General features: G+C 45.5%; 4 protein-coding genes across 5 annotated transcripts; 2 read left to right on the top strand and 2 right to left on the bottom strand.

Annotated features, from left to right (window-relative positions):
- Positions 1 to 628: 628 nt before the first annotated feature.
- LOC128748104 (odorant receptor 131-2-like) lies at positions 629 to 1,799 on the bottom strand. The gene has a single exon (XM_053846500.1). It carries the CDS (start codon positions 1,797 to 1,799, stop codon positions 888 to 890), a length of 912 nt encoding a protein of 303 aa, XP_053702475.1. The 3' UTR covers positions 629 to 887.
- A 2,145-nt stretch (positions 1,800 to 3,944) lies between these two features.
- ppme1 (protein phosphatase methylesterase 1) lies at positions 3,945 to 8,575 on the bottom strand. 2 transcript variants are annotated; one of them, XM_053847095.1, is made up of 14 exons: positions 8,311 to 8,575; positions 7,549 to 7,642; positions 7,179 to 7,271; positions 7,046 to 7,103; positions 6,928 to 6,979; positions 6,360 to 6,514; positions 6,131 to 6,221; positions 5,967 to 6,032; positions 5,665 to 5,785; positions 5,466 to 5,595; positions 5,355 to 5,399; positions 5,223 to 5,287; positions 4,805 to 4,872; positions 3,945 to 4,175 (listed from the first exon to the last, which is right to left on the bottom strand). In XM_053847095.1, the coding sequence occupies exons 1-14, from the start codon at positions 8,397 to 8,399 to the stop codon at positions 4,172 to 4,174; spliced, it is 1,131 nt and encodes a 376-aa protein (XP_053703070.1). In that variant the 5' UTR covers positions 8,400 to 8,575; the 3' UTR covers positions 3,945 to 4,171. The 2 variants fall into 2 exon arrangements, with proteins under 2 accessions (XP_053703070.1, XP_053703069.1); XM_053847094.1 differs by having other exon boundaries at positions 5,466 to 5,785.
- Positions 8,576 to 12,397: 3,822 nt separating this feature from the next.
- On the top strand, positions 12,398 to 15,759 carry LOC128748383 (mitochondrial uncoupling protein 2-like). Its single transcript, XM_053847089.1, has 8 exons — positions 12,398 to 12,515; positions 12,612 to 12,721; positions 13,391 to 13,530; positions 13,595 to 13,802; positions 13,899 to 14,096; positions 14,150 to 14,251; positions 14,316 to 14,496; positions 14,560 to 15,759. The coding sequence occupies exons 3-8, from the start codon at positions 13,405 to 13,407 to the stop codon at positions 14,672 to 14,674; spliced, it is 930 nt and encodes a 309-aa protein (XP_053703064.1). The 5' UTR covers positions 12,398 to 12,515; positions 12,612 to 12,721; positions 13,391 to 13,404; the 3' UTR covers positions 14,675 to 15,759.
- Positions 15,760 to 16,236: 477 nt separating this feature from the next.
- Positions 16,237 to 18,004, top strand: LOC128748249 (dnaJ homolog subfamily B member 13-like). The gene is made up of 8 exons (XM_053846833.1): positions 16,237 to 16,366; positions 16,439 to 16,542; positions 16,782 to 16,943; positions 17,012 to 17,160; positions 17,220 to 17,333; positions 17,516 to 17,629; positions 17,689 to 17,765; positions 17,829 to 18,004. The coding sequence occupies exons 1-8, from the start codon at positions 16,299 to 16,301 to the stop codon at positions 17,983 to 17,985; spliced, it is 945 nt and encodes a 314-aa protein (XP_053702808.1). The 5' UTR covers positions 16,237 to 16,298; the 3' UTR covers positions 17,986 to 18,004.
- Positions 18,005 to 18,236: the final 232 nt, after the last annotated feature.

Raw genomic sequence — 18,236 nt, 5'->3', positions numbered from 1 at the left:
CGGAATGCTCTTCAAGTGCTCTTTCCTGAAGGCCAGGAATGTTCTTGAGAGGCTTCAAGTGTTGAGGGACATTAAAAATCGGTTAAAGTAGTCCACCTGGGGCTCTTCATCCGACCACTCAGTCCTGGGGGGCTTGTTTATCCTCATAAAGAGGACTTTCTCGGGTCTCATTTACTCATTGTCAGAGCGTGAGAGGACGGGAGGAGGCGGGGGCATCAATAAGGAAGAGATACTGGGGTGTTTTCTGGTACCGTGAGCGGTAGTGGGGATGGCTTCTGCTCAGCACTGAAAATATGAAAGGAAAAGGTGACACCTGCTGGCTGCAGTGAGAACTTACATCAAGTGCCAGTCAGCACTTCTTCCACTAAGTTCAGAGAGGATTTAAAATTAAAATTAAACGTGTAAAAACGTTGTATTTGGTCTGAGATATTTATTCTAATGTATTTATTATAATTCAAACAAGGGTCTGATCCTCATGTGACGCTAAATTCTCCAGTTTTCTTGCCACTTCTTTACTAAAAGGTGAGAAAGTCTTACATCACGATGTTTTACATTTATTATGAGATGACTCATCTGACGAGGTTTTTAAAAACGTTTACTTTTAATCCACAAAAATGAGACTCGTGTATTAACTGGTGGATCCCGTCACCATGGAGACAGAAGAACCACAGCAAGACAGCACCTCTGGGTTCAGGATGGAGACGGAGGCCTCAAGTTTGGACCCACTAGGTGGAGGACAGTGCACAGTAGAACCATGAAGACGGTGAGGAGTTTTGGAAGTGGACCCCAGAAATATGCTGCGTAAGGTACCTCCTCAGAGAAACATAGGGTTAGAAGGGTCAGAATAGTTTATAACAGGAAGTGAAGGACAGCGACAGTGAGCCGTTCTAGGGCCTGGTGTCTCCTCTCAAGCCGAAGGTGAAGTAATATTTGAAGATCTGTCTGAAGGCCTTGTCCCTCAGGCCATAGATCAGCGGGCTGAGGCACTTGGGGAAGATGATCAGGACCAAAAAGAGCCCATACTGGATGAGGCCCATGGTGATGGGAGTCAGGTTCCACTGCGGGTCTACGGGCATCAGGGGGAAGAGGATGGAGGTGAGGCACATCCACAGCTGCAGGAAGTGCAGCAGCACCGTGCGCCTGGCCTTCCTGGTGTTGCGCACGTTCGCCGAGGAAGACATGATGGCCACGTAGGTCAGGATGATGATGAGGCTGACTGAGATGAAGATAGAGAAGTTAAAGACCATGCTGATGGTGGTGTAGGCCTGCAGGCGGAAGATGGCCCTCCTGGTGCAGAAGTTGGACAGCGTGAATGTGGAGCTCTCCATCCTGATGAAGAAGAAGAGGTGAGTGGCGGAGTCCAGGGACGCCAGCGACCACATGGCGGCGATGGCCAGACCCGTCCGGCGGCGGGTGGTGATCTGGGCGTGCTGCAGGGGAAGGCAGATGGCCACGTACCTCTCCAGGGACATGACGGCCAGGTTGAGGGGCGGCAGCTTGACGATGAAGTAGGCGATGAGGATGTTGACCAGGATGCAGCCGTAGCTGATGAGCCTCACCCTGGACGCGGCCAGGATGTACAGCTGCATGGCTGACAGCAGCTGGAGGGAGTCGGTGAAGAGCAGGTGGCCGAACAGGACGTAGCGGGACGACTCCAGGAGGACGGGCTTCCTCAGCAGGGCCAGCAGCATGGCGCCATTGATGTAGAGGAAGAAGGCGCACGGCAGCATGGAGAGGACGACTCGCACCTGCGTGAGGGAGGGCTGCGCCTGCGTGGCTCCGCTCGCGTTGTTCAGCATCCTGGCAGCTGCTGGAGGCCTCTGTGGGGCGGCACAAGCATGAGAGGGAGCAGACACACACAGACTGGGGGGGGCCGTCAAAACGCTGCCGGAGAAGCTAAATACACTGTGAAATAAATAAATACTGGTTACAAACGACTTTTGTTGTTGACTTAAAGGCCACTTTGAATAATTGAATAATATTCAAAAGAAAAAAGAAGTCACCTAAATTTACGTATAAATGAATAATTGAAATATGTAAGACCTTTCTGAAGACATTAAGACTTTAAATAATATCAATTTCATTGACTATGACAGACGAAAGAGACCAACAGTGAAAAATACACTGATCATATTTGCAAATACATAAACAATAAGAAACTGCAGTAAGTTGATGTGTAAATACATCCCCTAAAATAAATACAATTTACAAAATGGCAATTGATAAATAATAAAAAACATTGTTTGATTCTTCAATAATAATCAAAAGCTTCTGTCAGCAGCTGTAAGATTTTTACTGAAATACCCAATAAAAATAGCAATAACAACCTAAAAAAAACAGAGAAATACCCAACTTAATCCTTCCATATAAAATGGTATATAATATAATGTGAGAAAAGAGTGTTAAGGTATAAGCAAAAAGTCAGTCAAAAAAGATGAGGGGAAAACATTAACATGACTAAATAGATCATGAAATTTGGCATCTAAAATAGAGAAGAAATACACAGTTAATTTTTGAATTCTCATTCAATAATAATAATAGTATTGAGGTAAAACCAAAGAAGAATGATAGTCAAATAAATGAAAACAAAAGCTGAAAAGCAACTAACTCTAAACTTACATGTGGCTCGTGAGCTTCATTTGGCCTGTGGAGAGATGCCGAGGTGCTGGTTCGTCCTCGATATTAAATCATCTGCAACATGGCATCATCAGCCGAGTTAACCAGTCAGCTCGCAGCACGCAGGCCACACTGGGGGCCACGTGTTGTGCGTGTGTGAGGGGTGAGGACACCCTTCATCAACGGTGAGTCATGCACGACAGGTGAGGATGATTTGCTATGGACATAATAAATAAAATAGAATTCTAAAATACAATTTGGATCTAAAACCTAACATATTTTAGGAGCATTTCTACATGGAAGAGGTTAGAAGAAGGTTAAAAGGTCACAGCATAAACCATGAAAACGAAAAAAAAACGGATGAAACGATCTTTACATGACGCAGGAACAGAGCCCAGAAGAATTGTATGTTCTCTGTTTGTTGTCATGATGAAATGTATTTTAAAATATGTGCATACTTTTTAAAGATTATTTTATTTACAACAACACAGTATTTCACTGAAACTTTACCCCCAGCATTACAAACCAATAAAAAAAGATATAAGAAGAATTTAAATCTAAATTCCTCCTTTTTTTACTTGAGGCAGTGTCAAACTTCTTTCCCGTCGAGCCGCCCACAGAACTTCGAATTTTCCACGGCTCAAAAATCCCATTAAATCCCACTGGACTGGTGTGGGGGAAGTGTTTGAAAATCTTCAGCGTATCCCCGTGATGGAGTGGCGGCAGGGGACACTCTGGACAGGTCACCAGTCCACCAGCGGCATGTGTAGGCCGCCAGTGAGTCTGTTTGTTTGAGGCTTGTGGGAGGAAACCGGAGTGCATAAGGAAACAGGCTCCAGTGTCCACAGCTTCAAAAGGGATTCTGGGTCTGCCCCGTGACCTCCACCTGCTAGAGAAAACTCTGGCACTTACAGACCATTAGTCCTGGCCTCTCCATCTTTTATCAAGCTCTACTCTGAGTCACTCGTTACTGCCTCAGGACTGAGGTACAGAGAGGTGCTGATCCTCATCCGTACTGAGACCTCAAGGTCAAAGGTCAAAGGGAATTCTTTGGTACGTAGATTGGGATGCAGCAACCCTCGAGGCCGACTGTCTTTTAATAAAGTAGGAATAACAACTGCGCTCAGGAGAATGAAATCACAGTGATGCAACCGAAGAGCTCAGAGCCCAGAGACTGTACTTGTTTACACAAACAAAAGTGAGACTCCATTAATAATTCAGAGTCCATGTCATCAGGCTGCTAATCCACAGAGGCACAATTAAAAGTGTCAACAACAACGAAAGCAACTCACCGACCGCGGCAGAAAAAAAACACGCTCACTCTTCAGTGGGTTTCTCAACTTTAATCTTCTCAGTCCAATCATCGCAAACATCTTCAACGAAGAAAGAAACCGTTAAGACACCTAAAGCTTACTGGTGATAAAAAAAAAAATAATAATAATAAATGAAGTCCAAGTGTTTAAATAAAATAAGGCAAAAGCAGACGGCGGATGAAAACAAAGAGCACAGTCACGATTTGTAGTTCTCCTCGGATGACGGAGCTTTCACACAGGAGTTAGCTGCAAGACAGAAACAGGTTTTCACTGACAGTGAAGTGGTCGGCTCACTTTTGAGGTGGACCCCTGTAAAGAGTCAAGTCAAGTGACATTGAAGAACCTTCAAAAGAAGGTTGGGAGGATTTCAAGCCAGAACTGACAGAGAAGTGAACCATGCTTCAGCTTTTGTTGCCCATTTAAACCAGCTTTCTTCAAGGAGCATAGCTGATTTCAATGGCATTTCTTGTCCTTCAAAACACTGAAGTTTGCCAAATGTTGCCGCTCACTTTAATCTTTGACGGGTCGCAGTTGTCCTGGACCCACGATGGACTCAGGAGCCCCTCTGCGACTAGATTAACAGTCAGTCACAGCCGACTAGTCGTAGCCCGGGTCACAATATAAACATTCATTGGAGTTGACCCAATTTTCGGTGGCTTTAACAGTGAACAGAGTGGGGCCTTGGGTTCAACACGCATGAGCTACAGCTTGATGATCCCAGTCAAGGGCCTATACAGCCACGGTCTGAGCAGCCTGGGCAGCTATGTTTACAGACGACCCTGTAGCAGGATTCAGGAGCGTGACGTGTAGCTGCTGACTTTTCAACATCTGGTGCGAGACTCACTTCTGAATATGAGATTCATGAATTCTCTTACCACAGAAATCCGTCCTTAAACTCGGTGAATTTGTGTCTGACCATAAATGTCGCTAGAGCATCGGCCACCTGAAGACAAACCAGAGACAAATAATCCTCAGCATGAAAACAGAAAGATTCAAGGTGAGAGTGGCATCAGCTGTTCCTGCGTTGAATTAGTTCAGGGAGGGACGATGATGTTTGCTGATGATATGATGACCTGAGGAGGTGGAGGAAAAGCTGGAGAGATGAGGAGCAAGGATCAGAAAAAGCAAGCGAGAATAGAGGTGTGAATGAAAGAGAGGTGAAGAGGAGAGTGTAGGCGGGCAGAGGATATCTGAGGGACATGCTGAGAGGTTTGGAGACGAGGTTAGGGAGGACCAAAGAGCTTGAAGATGAAAGAGATCATGAAGAGGAAGGTGCGATTGGGAAGACCCTACTTTCTCCGGCGCATCCTCGTGGACAGCATGGCCGCACTGTGGGAGAACTTGCATCTGAAACTTCCCTGCAGACAAACCAAAATCAATCAGTTCTCGCCATATTTCGCACACATTTCAGGGGTCAGTGCAGACCTTGCATCTGTCCTATGGTTAGATCTTTATCCAGCCGGTCCACTCCTGCAGAGAACTCCAGGTCAGAACGGATCATCACTTACAAACCCGTCTACGTCTGTGAGATCTGACCAGCGAGCAGCAGCAGCTTAGGCACCGGGCAGGTGAGGAAGAGCGCAGACAAGCCTCGGAACCAGCCCTCCCAGTACTTCTCCGTCTTGGCCAACTCCACTCTCCACGTGAAGATGCTCTCCTTCTTCTTCTGCGAGATCAGAACAAGACGATAGCTCGAAGCTTTCACAGAAGCGTTCAGACGCTGCAGGACAGACACCTCCTGCTCATCCTCTTTCATCCGCTTCTTATTGGTTTCTTCTTCTGCTTCTTCGTCCTCGTCCTCCTCTATGATGCCCTCGCCAATGCTGCTCGAGTCTCCGCAGGACGGCTCCTCGCATCTACCACAGAAGAAACTGATTCAATTTTCATGTGCGCCTTTGTGTGTGTCCCACTCACAGTGAGCTTCTCATACCATATTGAGCACAAGACTTAGTTTAGTGGAGAACATCAACAATTTTCACCAAAAGCTCCCTCACATTGATGAAAAAGAGATCTTCATTATTCAGGAGACCAACTTACTTTTTCACTTGACCTCCCATGGACACTCTGGCGGACTCGATGTTTCGGATCTGGCCACTCTTCACACTGAAAGGAATAAAGAGGTTAAGTTAAATTAAAGGACTGAAATATGTTGTAATAATGGCAAAGGAGTAAGCAACACCAGCTCCGAGACGCCGATCTACCTCCACTCGATGGCGTTCTCCAAGGATTTAAAAGTCTTTGGTCGACTTCGGAGGAAGTTCTGCATGCTGTTCAGGGCATCCATGGCCGTGCCTGAGTGGAGTAGACGAGTTCAGGACAACAAGTCCGGTGACACACAAGAAAACCAAGTTAACTCAAGTCGATAAGTGAAGTACCAAAACACATCTTGGACCGAAGACATTCATGGGGAAGTATCAACAGACCACACACCTTCCACGACGTCGATAACGCAGAGGCCGAGCAGCGACGGGACGTGACTGGCGACAGCAGTGTGGACTGCGATGGCGCCACCCATGCTGTGCCCGATCATCATGATGGGAGGAGGGTTCTCTCCATAGAGCGCCTCTACCACTTTACCTATATCCCTTTAGTTGCAACATAAGAAAACGGCGGTTAAACACTCTCCTGCTCATGTCTCCGCTGAAAACATACAGAATATTATCAAAACAGAACTTCTCCATCATATAGGAGGCCCAAGGATTCATGCTTTTGTTCCACCCAGTAACCTTAATTTTCTAACAAAAACAGTGTGGTTTAAATCAAATGAATAAATTATATTACCATTTAAATCAAATTAAATTACTAGTAATGTCGTCTGCTGGTCAGATGCACCAAAAACAAGGAGAAAATAATGAAATAGAGGAGATGCAACGGATCAAAACAGCCTCTGAGCTGTTGCTGCAGCCAGTCTGACAGATGCTTTGTGATTCAGACATCAAGTACAACTTCTGGTTTTCCTTCTTTCCTGAACAGAGGTGCTGCTGCAGCACGTACTCACTTTGCCATCGTGTCTGCAGAAAGATCCTCTTGGTTCTTCACTTTGGTGTCACCTGGAGAGAACAAAGCAAAGTGTACCAACGGCCGCAGCCTTGAATATGAACCACACCACATCTCACCATGCCCTCGGAGGTCCATGGCTACAACCCTGCAGTTGATCCGGCTGTATATGACCGCCTGCAGTTTAAAAAAAAATGTTTTAAAATGCCTTAAATTACATGAGATCGATCTAAGCAGATCCAAGTAACACACCGTGAACACAGCCCAGGAGAGAGCAGAGTGGCCACCTCCATGCAGAAGCAGGAGAACCGGGCCGTGGGAACCGCTGCAATAAATTCTGAAAGTGTTCAAGGCTGTCAAGAAAATTTTACAATGTTTAAGAAACCATACAAAAATGTTTCTTTTTGCATGGTTTCATCACCTGAAGAAGCCAACTTTTATTAGCAATGTTTGGAGCATGTTCAGCACAAATTTACTGCTGAAGTCATACTGTAACTTTTAGTGCTGCACCATTGTTGTGTTAAACTAAGTTCAAGGCAACTCTGGTGCATTGAAAACTGAGATGAAAACGAACAAGGCCTGTTTGCAGAAGGCAACTCTCCAGCGAAGTATCGAAGGATATATCCTTCCCATTTCCATTTTCCACCTCAACATCTTCCATGGTTTCAAAGTACTGACTCCAGGTCAGCGGGCTGAAGTCTCTTTTCCGTCCAGGTCTGAAGGGAAAAAAAATACATGTAACAGTCATTCAGGTTAACACAATGTTTATAACAGGCTTCCCACATGCACAGCACTTGTAGATAGTGGACTCATGTGACTTCTCACTAGGTCAGGTCTTTAGCAATGGCAGCAAAGGTGAGTCTTTAGGATGCAACTGAACTGAAGAAAGAATTACTTGAGAGACGCCTGATGTACCGTGCAACACTGAAAAGTGCTAGTAAAAAGTGCAAATAACTGAACCTGGAAGGTGAAGAAACCTGGCAGAAATTGATCACACAATCAAAGCTGGCTGGGATCCAACTTCAGGAAGCCACCAAGACACCAGTGACATCCACGATCAATCACCAATAAGACAACTATTTTCAGTGATAACCACAAACCATGTCGAGGTTCTTCGCGTATTATTAACGATAGAACGAAGCGCAGCAACCTCTGAAATGCCAACGCGACGTCGAGGTCGATTCGCGTGACATGAATCGAACTTAAACATGACTCATGCTGGAGTCTGAGTCAAGACTGACGTTTGTAGGTGATGTTCACAGATTAACCTGTGACGACGAGGGACAGAACAACACGAAATGTATAAGAGATGTGTTTACGTCTGCACATCCAAAGCGTTGCGTGACACATTATCAACAAATTTTCCATGGAGGTTAGAGCTCACCCCATCTTCATTTTGGACCCGGACTGCGGGAATCCACCTGCCATGGGAGGTCTGGAAGCTAGCAGGTTCAGGTGCAACTTCCTCTCCATGCTGTCACCGGCGGATTATCTGGCCGATTAAAAAAAAGAAAATGGCAGAATACGCTGTTCTTAATGCCACTAGCTCCGTCACTGGTCGAACATTGGGTCCGTTTGCGCTGCCGCCTGTCAGACAAGCTAGCGGCTAACGCTGCTGTGATTATTTTGGCTCCAGCTCTTCTTCTCGCTGTTCGATATTGACGGTGGCATGTGCTGGCGCCCTCTGCTGGCGCGCTGCACCAGTACAACAACATAATAGAACCGACGGTATCGTGAGTTATGATCAAACCGTGTAGTTTTCGAAGCAAGGATCAAGGATCAGCTGCATGATCTATTTTGGGAAAAGTCCAACACATTTTTGTGCAACGCCGTGCAATGGGTATATCCAACATCCAAATATGTTCAGGGTGAAATATTAAAATTGTTCATATTGGTGTCTGGAAAAACAGTTTGCCTTGCATTAAGTTAAGTTTTAAGTTTGTTTTTTTTACTCCAGGTTCTGAAATGCAACTTTAATATCTGTTTTGTTTTGTTTTTTTAGCTTCCTACTGACTCATCTTTCTGTTGCAAATCTACTCACTGGTGAAATGATCCTCTCTTAATGGAGACGTAACTGCTCTCTGCTCTCATGCCCAGGACCGTCTTCTGCAGGATATCTATTGCCTTCTTTTTTTTTTTTTGATGCCGTTAGCTTGACTATTTGTTTGCGTGCAGAATAACTCCAATTTGCAGGGAGATTTTGGAACAAATGTTCAATTACTTTCTCACAAACTCTGTTTTGAAACCAAGAACAAGCGATCTAAACTTTGTTGACATGTTGATGGTGGTCCTCAACACTGATGCCACCTGCTGTCGGAGCACATTGCACCCAACGTATATTTAACATGAATTATATAGATAAAATACGTGTAGGGCAACAATATGAAAATGAAATTTCTGAGCGGCTTGGCGGAGGTGTGTGCTGTCCCAGTACCTTTTTAGGTTTCTACATTTGCCGGTGTCTGCATCATGACTTATTGTGTGACCTCCATTGCTTGTGGACTATTTATGGAGAATTAAATGACACCTTTGTTGTTTTGGAAATTGGACATTTTGTGAGACATTTCTATATTTCGAATCGGTGTCTTTCAGTTTTGCTTGGATCCTGACCTGTGCCTGACATTTACAACCAAGTCCCATTCATTTGGCTCAGTTATTCTTTTCCCAAAACGTCAAAAAAGGCAACAGCTTAAGCTTCCATGAATGTTCTGCCATCAATCAGGAGCCTAGTTGTCCTATGACTCATTCAGCAGTCCACCATTCTTTGCTCTGGGGCCAGTTTTAACCAGCTGCCCTGTCACTATCTTTACCAGCTGCTCACAACGTGCAGTCATTTACATGTTAAAATCCAAACATGTTGCAATAACCAAATCTAACTGAGCTTTTTATCCAAACAGTCTGGACAACTTGTGACACTCCTGTGGAGCGGCGGCCACTTTTAGACCGATGGACTTTATTTTTAGAGCAGGAGGAGATTAGCTTTTCACAGCACCGACTCAGAGTTCATGGGAAGCGCCTGGGATGGTGGTGACGGAAGTCCGACGGCTCGGTTTCAGTGAAATAGGTGAGAGGTGGGAACAGCGTGGACTGGTTCAGGGCGGACCGTGGCTTGTTTACTAGACGGACATGACTTGGTGAGGCGAGTGGAACGAGTTCAAATGGAAGCTGCCCTCCTCTAAAGGTCCTGGACTGTAATGCAAGAAGTGAATGACCTGGAGTTTTAAATAAACCGGTTCAGAAATGCAGAAAACAAACTCTCTGCACCTTCATTTTCCACAAACGAGAGCAATGGGACTCATAAACAATAACTGAAAGTTTAATATGAACTATTGATCTTCAGTGTGACGGCAGAAACCTTCGAAGAACCAGAGTGACATGGCCACTTCAATCACACCAGTCAATGTTCACTGTTCAACCAAACAAGAGGCACCACTCTCTCAGTTCCTGCTGTGTCACCATGCGACTTACTCTAACAGGTCAAACACCTTTGACTCAAACCCTGAAGCAGTTCAGCTCCCAGGATATATTCTAGGCAGAAACAAATCTAACGCCGTCATGGAAACAGATCCAAAGGTCACTGTCGCTGACGCACACACACTTGTCTTCTGCACTAGATTTTGATATTTTGTTTTTTTAATGTCTGTTATGAACCACCTATGAATGTCCTAAATATGCAGTCACCATCAAAACCTATTATAATGAAGACACAAGTCCTATAATGCTCTGCAACCATTAAGTAGAATTTGAGGAACACAGTGAGAAGTTCCTCCTGTTTCGGCCGTGTGTTTCTCAGTCTCCTCTGTGGTGTAGTCTGACACCGCAGCTCTGCAGGGTTCGGGGCAGTGGAGTGGGTCATTGTGGAAAGGCGTGTGGGTGTTTCTGTGTAAGGGGCCTCTTCCTTCCACTACAGATGTGTGGAGCATCAAAGACTAGGTACAGATGTGCCTCCACCCACCTGAGACCGTGCGAGAGATTGGCTTATCACAGGGTGTGTGAGTGGGTGTGTGTCGGTGTGTGCTTCAACGTGCGGAACAGTTGTGTAACAGTGACGGCAACACATGCCAGCGGCAGTGGTCAACATAGCTGGGGAGTTAGCGTGACCTGCAGGGAGAAGTTACAGACTCACCGTCTGTCGTTGCCAGTGATGCGTCAGACTTCCCTCGATAGGGACTTGCATCTCCACCTGCTTGATTTTCCAAGACGAGACGAGTGGCTGTACTCCAAGTCATGGCCACACCGCGGGGAGATGCCAAACCAAAGTGCCCACAAGGAGCATAAAAGTTAAAGTCAACGTTAACATCTCAGCTCTGCCAGACTAGTTTGTCTTTGGTATATTAACCAAAAAAGTCAACGGTGCGTAAAGTGTGGCTCAGGGGCCCCATGTGGCCGTTCACCTGCATTTATGCGGCCGTAACATAAATAAGTTCTGCATCATTCAGTACTTTCCAAATGCTAAACACAAACATCTTCATCATCTTCAATTCCCTTTTCCCTCTTTAAATTGTATGCCTCTGATGGGTGGTGCTCATTTTAAGTCATTTTTGTCGCTGAAAAATAAATAATCAAAATTATTTTTCTAAAATATCTTGCAAGAAATGCCTCTGTATCACATTGTGTTACCGTAGTTTCCTACATATTCACCATCTTCCAATATTTCTGATTTGTATTGAGAAAATTCAAAATGTACATAAAATCTAAACAATAAACAACAGATTTTAAGCATATTATATAATGTAATGGTCTGATTTCACTTTCATATTCTATAATACGGAAGGTTAGTTTAACAAAACTTAGATTACATTTAATATTTATCTTCTTCATCTTTTGCCCCCTCAGTGATCCTGAAAACTGCGTGAGAAAATAACTGTGTGAGTCATCTAGTGCAGCAGTGTTCCAGGGCTCACGCAACAAGAGGTTGCCGGTTCAATTGCAGCTTTCCCAGAGGTCCTTTCGCTGTCTGTGAGCCTCTAATGAGCAACATCACAATGACGGCCTTCTTTATGACCATGGCTTTACATAACAGGCGCTGATGTGGCCAACAATGTGTGCGACTGTGTGCGTGGGTGAGGGGAGTCCTAAAGACCTGGGCAGCGCTGTTGGGGGGCACCAAAGTTATGAGGCACAGTTCCATGTGAGGCTGTCAACTGCCCCCTGAAAACTCCCCAGGAATTCAGACCGGCCTCTCCGAGTGATTGGCTGGACCTGCTGACCAATGCCGACACTTTGTTCGAGGAAACATGAGACTGTAGAATGCATCAAAATGCATGTCTTTTCATGTATTCTTGCGGATAAAAAAGACACAAGACAAACCTCAGTTGGGGATCAGAGAGGACCTGCGACGTGACGCGGCGCTCTTGACATCAACAAGAGCTCAAATATCCTGCAGGGTCCGGCTGGTAAACATGACATTGACAAAACAGGTGTGCGACTCTGCGGTCATGTGCCGAAGGTGCATATATATCCTGGAGCGTCTGGGCTTCTTGAGAAAGAGCTCGACCACATGAGAGCAGGACACACAGGACTAACTCTTCACTCACCAGGGGTTGTAATTTCTGCAGAGGAAGAAACCGGATTAATATTTCCTTCGAGGTAATAACCAGATGAACATGCATGTCTCCGTCCTGCCTAGCTTGCGGAGAGTATTTTGTCTTGTATTATGGAATCAGTGACGTCTTTTTTTCTCAGGAAGTGTCATGCACATCGCACTCAGTGACTCATTTCAACTGAGTTTGAAAACAAAGCAGCTTTTTCTGAGGAGCCTTTTGCTTTTTGAGAAAACTTGAAACGTCTGACAGGTATGAACCAATATGGCCAAACCAACACACTGCCAAACATGTAACATGTAACACAGTTGCAAAACTATTTCTTTTATTTTTTTTGCACAGTCTTGCTTATATAGAATCAAAATTCAGACCTGAGTTCTAAGTTAAAGTTACAGTAGAATATGGTGCACAACAGCCAGAATTAGTGAATGAAAATAAAGCAAAATTCAACTGAATAAAATAATAATAATAGATAGATTCATTGCCTAATGGAATATATTAATAAATAAATCAGTGAATAAATGATTACATTCTATGAAATTACTATTAAATTATATGTTAAATTATATATATGCTGAAATAAAGAAGGTACATGTTCTGCAGTTGTTTGTTAACTCTTTAATGTTTACACATTTATCCCCACTGTTATAACATAATTAGGACACATTCCATTCTAACACACACACGCACAGGTTTGTCACACCATCTTTGTGGATTTAGCTGCACACACAGATAAGTATGTACACACACACACACACACACACCCACTGCACACACAATGTTGGCAATAAAGTGATAAAATGAAGTTGTGTAACAGGTTATTTAGTATCATGTTCTATGATATCATTTAAAGGGTGAATTGCTGCGGGGTGTGATGTAACCGCCCGGGTCATTCAGACCAGTATTTTCCGCTTCTATTAGAGTCAGGTGTCAGAATGGTTGGCATGAAGTCTAGAGATGTGGTGCCCTCAGCTGCCATCAAGTTCTTCGGCGCCGGTACCGCCGCCTGCATCGCTGACCTCGTCACCTTTCCCCTGGACACGGCCAAAGTCCGGCTGCAGGTGAGAGCGTGAGAAATGCGCCTGTCAGAGCTGTGATGTCACCAGCGCTGCACCTGCTGCTCAGATCCAGGGTGAATCGGAGAAAGCCGCGGGCAGCGGTGCCACCAGGTACCGCGGCGTGTTTGGAACCATCACCACCATGGTTCGGACCGAAGGAGCCCGCAGCCTGTACAGCGGCCTCGTGGCAGGACTGCAGAGGCAGATGAGCTTTGCCTCGGTGAGAATCGGACTCTACGACTCCATGAAGCAGTTCTACACTCGAGGCACCGAGAGTGAGTCCGACTCGTGTCCCAGGAAGCCCGGGTCACAGGCAGCTAGTTTAATGTTGAGACAGGCTGCGACTCTAGAGTGACATGCCGACTCTCCAGGTGCCAGCATCGTTGTCCGACTCATGGCGGGATGCACAACCGGGGCGATGGCGGTGGCCTTTGCTCAACCGACCGACGTGGTGAAGGTGCGGTTCCAAGCTCAGGTCCGGCTGGCGGACGGTGGGAGGAGGTACAGCAGCACCCTGGATGCCTACAAGACAATCGCTCGGGACGAAGGCGTGCGGGGCCTCTGGAAAGGTGCGTGACAAATGATTGGTCGAGCCAGACTTGCTCTAACCGCCCTCTCACAGGCTGCCTGCCCAACATCACCCGCAACGCCATCGTCAACTGCTCCGAACTGGTGACATATGACATCATCAAGGAGCTGATCCTGAAGTATGACCTGATGACAGGTGAGACTCGGCTGCCGCGCCGTGCGCCTCGCCCACCGACCTGCTCTACCCTCTCTGCCTCCAGACAACCTGCCGTGCCATTTCACCGCCGCCTTCGGTGCGGGCTTCTGCACCACCGTCGTGGCCTCTCCTGTTGATGTGGTCAAAACCAGATTCATGAATTCTGGGTCGGGTCAGTACAGCAGTGCCGTCAACTGTGCGCTCACCATGTTGAGGAACGAAGGGCCCACCGCCTTCTATAAAGGGTAACGTGCCTGAGTCGTGCACACTAGCTCAGCACTCTTGTGACGCTGACGTGTCCCCGACAGGTTCATGCCCTCCTTCCTGCGCCTGGGCTCCTGGAACATCGTCATGTTTGTGACCTATGAGCAGCTCAAAAGAGGGATGAGCCGCGCGCAGCAGTACTGGGAGTCGCCGTTTTGACAGAGCCATGGAACACCGGAGGAAGTCAAGCCTGTCGTGACACCTGAAGAGGCGCTAAAGAGCCTTCAGAGGACACCATGAAACTAGCTGATCGCTCATTCTTAAAGACTCGCCACAGAGGCTGAGTGTGATCCAAAACCAGGGACTGAAATGTGGACTCTTTTAGAGTATTTTTGTAAACGACAAGATGAATGTGATCAAAGTCTCCACTCTAGTACAGAGCAGAATCTTATCTTCTCTGTATTTTGTACTTATCATTACCTCACTTGATCTTATTCTCGCCACTTTTTGGGAGCATCTTGATCCCACAAATGACATTTTGATGTAAAGGCTCAACCTCCAGGACCAATGAGAGCGACAGACCCCTCCAGGAACCATCGTCTAAATGGATGTTCTGGAGCTCAAGTTCCTCCTCAGGATTTAAAATATCCAGCTCTGAAAACATGTCAATCATTCTTACCTCGTCGTGATTTGTGTGTGTGTGTGTGTGAAGCAAGAGTGTAAATAGTGTGTGCATCAGGCAACACAGTACTGGATTATTGCAGGTCAATAATACAGAAGATTCTGCGCACAATTAGCCGACTTAATAAAAGTTAGGTGTAAGAACGGTTTCTGTAAGCTGCAGTTTCTCTCTGTTTACGATGCCGAAGGTGATGTGGCAGGTTGTGTGCTAAACACATGGTTTGAATGGCATGTGCAATGTGCTGTGTCAGGGCATTTGAAGCATGACTGTCGCCTCCTATGCGTGTTTCCATGATATAATAATATACAGTGGAACAGTGCCAACAACAAACACCTTTTGTTATGATAAAACAACATGCTATTATTGACTTACAAGGACGGCAGGTCAAGTAACATTCATTTAGAGTTGAGAACTGAGATATACCGCCCTCTGTTGGTGGATAGATGTTGTCACGCTATATTGCGCCTAGAGAGGAAGTCTGTCCCACAGAGTTGTCCCATGATGCAGGTCTGTCATCAGGATGGTGGCAGCCTGTCCAGGGTGTCCCCTGCTGTTTACCCAGTGTTGCATAAATGGTGGAATGGTGAGCTTGTATTTCTTATTTTGGACATTAGAAATGTAACTGAGGTTTACTGACTCAAAAGCATTCATTACATGTGGTCAATTTTAGCTGGTAAAAATATATCAGCTGGTAAAGATATATCGAGCAATTCAATATGTTTTTAGTAAAGTTTTTTTCGATTCATCGTTAGCTGACAATGACAGATAAGAAAGGTTGGTGACTTCCACAGTGTCTTAAGCAGTGTCTTAAACAGTAGGTTGTAAAGTTTTAATGACAAAGTGTTGATTAAAAAAAAGTGTGACATAAACAAAAACAATAAATAAAGGCACGTATAATATACAACTCATGAGAGTAGATATTTCCTGCGGGTTCATAATGCTACTTTTTATTGGTAACCAATTTTATTTTGCTTTGAATGACAAAGACATTGTTATATCATGCTATTGCATTTGATCATGACAAATATCCAGTGTCTATTGCGGGTCTACCGTGTACTTGAATCTCGCGAGAATTCGCGTCTGAGCGTTTCCATGGAGACGGGCGGACTCTTCTGCGCAGAGTTGCTCGTGTCAATTTTTTGTTGAACAGAAGATAAGAACATGTTTCTCGACTACTACGAGATACTGGAAATAAACAGAGGCGCTACAGACGCGGATATTAAAAATGCGTGAGTAGATCGACGCTGCAAATCGATGGGTTTTTTCCTCGATCTGCAGCGTTTCCTGTCAAACGTTTTCAGGTATCGTCGCCTCGCAGTCAAGTTTCATCCCACCTGCAACAAAGACGCCGGGAGCATCGACAGGTTTTGTCTGTTGGGTGAGGCGTACGAGGTGCTGAGCGACCGTAAGTGAGAGAGGAGCTGTGCGGAACAGGCCGAGGTTTCGACCCTCTCCAACTTTAGATGCCAAGGTTTTATATTGGGATTTTAATTTTGAGTTTACTTAGTCTCATCTTGTTTTGTTTCAACCAAGATTTCAAAAATAATAAAACATTGTAACATTGAAATTGTGGAGAAAAATCGAATGCATTGTTGCAATAATAATAATAATAAAAGTAAAAGGCTGAATTATACTGCGTTACAGTGCAAAAGAAGGCCCTTTATGACAAGTTTGGCGGGGAGGGTTTGAAAGGCGGAGCCCCCCTGCAGACCAGCGAAGGAGTTGTTTGGTCAGCCAAATACACCTATCACAACAATCCGGAGAAAACCTTCAAGCAGTTCTTTGGAAGCAACAATCCATATTCTGGTACAGGAATCCAACCGCAGCAAACACGGCCTGTGACTCATATATATATATATATCTACCTGTTCCAGCACTGTTTGAAACTGATGGGCCACTTCAGTACTGCGGACGTATCCTGGACCCTGTGCCGACCCAGGACCCCCCAATAGAGAAGGAGCTACCTTTGAGTCTGGAGGACCTTTTTCATGGTCGCAAGAAGAAAATAAATATATCCAGAAAGGCATGTTTCATATTGGAAATGTCAACTGAAGGTCCTTATTAAGGCTCCGTCTCCATCAGGTGATGAATGAGGACAGTGGCACGTCCTGCATCAAAGACAAGATCCTGACCATAAACATCGAACCCGGCTGGACGGATGGAACCAAAGTGGTCTTCCCTAAAGAAGGAGATCAGGTGAGACACATTTTATTAGTGAGACTGACGTCAGAATCAGAAGTTTAACTTTAAAACAAAGGTCTAAATATTGAGTCATTGTGGTTGAATGTGAGTTTCAGGGACTGCATGTGGATAAAAGTAAGAAGTAAGAAAAAATATTGGATTAATTTTAATCTAATTTGCTGCTTTTGGTGCTTCAGGGTCCGTACAAAATCCCAGCAGACATCATCTTCATCATACGGGAGAAGAGTCATCCTCAGTTCACCAGAGAAGGAAATGACCTGATCTACAAGAGCAGCATTTCTCTGGAGAAGGTGTCCAACCCAGATTGAATGATGCACTTTAAGAGCTTGATGGAATCACTTCTCCTCAGGCCCTCACTGGCTGCTCTGTGGAGGTGGAGACGCTGGACGGAAGACAGATCAATATTCCGATCAATGACATCGTGCAGTGAGTCCGAGGAGTGTGTGGCCACGACGATGAGTCCACAGCTCATGTTCTTCCTCCCCCCAGCCCAGCGTACAGGAAGGTGGTGGCTGGAGAGGGAATGCCGCACTTCCAGGATCCCGCTCGGAGGGGAGACCTCATCCTGACCTTCGACATCCAGTTTCCGAAGAGTCTCAGCTACGAGAGGAGGGAGCAGATCAGACAAGCTTTGAAATGTTCTTGAGAAAATTGGCAAAACAGAAACCATGGATCATGAGAGTGTATTATTGAGTGAACTCTGTTCCGTTGACCTAACACATGACCTCAACCTGCTAATCATTCGTGTACAGTCGCAGTCATTCACATCAATAGAAGACCGGGGTTCTAGTCTCAGGACTTACAGAGAGATAGACTCGAGCCAGCTAGTTATTCCACACACCCCTGACATGGCATGAACATGGAATTGGCTTTCCTCACTCAGAACAGTTGGGCTGG

Source organism: Synchiropus splendidus, chromosome 17 (genome assembly GCF_027744825.2).
Source record: "Synchiropus splendidus isolate RoL2022-P1 chromosome 17, RoL_Sspl_1.0, whole genome shotgun sequence".
Taxonomy (NCBI): domain Eukaryota; kingdom Metazoa; phylum Chordata; class Actinopteri; order Syngnathiformes; family Callionymidae; genus Synchiropus; species Synchiropus splendidus.
The sequence above is the reverse complement of the archived record's forward strand: the minus strand, read 5'-3'. Positions and strand labels throughout refer to the sequence as shown.

Bases quoted from the DNA above. Each gene is read 5' to 3' on its own strand.
- LOC128748104 (XM_053846500.1), bottom strand. From the start codon at position 1,799: ATGCTGAACAACGCGAGCGGAGCCACGCAGGCGCAGCCCTCCCTCACG.
- ppme1 (XM_053847094.1), bottom strand. From the start codon at position 8,399: ATGGAGAGGAAGTTGCACCTGAACCTGCTAGCTTCCAGACCTCCCATG. The intron at 7,272-7,548 runs ATATCCTTCGAT...ACAGCCTTGAAC, and splicing joins AAAATGGAAATGGGAAGGAT to ACTTTCAGAATTTATTGCAG. The intron at 5,400-5,465 runs GTCAGATCTCAC...AGTTCTCTGCAG, and splicing joins TAAGCTGCTGCTGCTCGCTG to GAGTGGACCGGCTGGATAAA.
- LOC128748383 (XM_053847089.1), top strand. From the start codon at position 13,405: ATGGTTGGCATGAAGTCTAGAGATGTGGTGCCCTCAGCTGCCATCAAG. The intron at 13,531-13,594 runs GTGAGAGCGTGA...CCTGCTGCTCAG, and splicing joins CGGCCAAAGTCCGGCTGCAG to ATCCAGGGTGAATCGGAGAA. The intron at 14,097-14,149 runs GTGCGTGACAAA...GCCCTCTCACAG, and splicing joins CGTGCGGGGCCTCTGGAAAG to GCTGCCTGCCCAACATCACC.
- LOC128748249 (XM_053846833.1), top strand. From the start codon at position 16,299: ATGTTTCTCGACTACTACGAGATACTGGAAATAAACAGAGGCGCTACA. The intron at 16,944-17,011 runs GTACAGGAATCC...TACCTGTTCCAG, and splicing joins AAGCAACAATCCATATTCTG to CACTGTTTGAAACTGATGGG. The intron at 17,766-17,828 runs GTGAGTCCGAGG...TCCTCCCCCCAG, and splicing joins CCGATCAATGACATCGTGCA to CCCAGCGTACAGGAAGGTGG.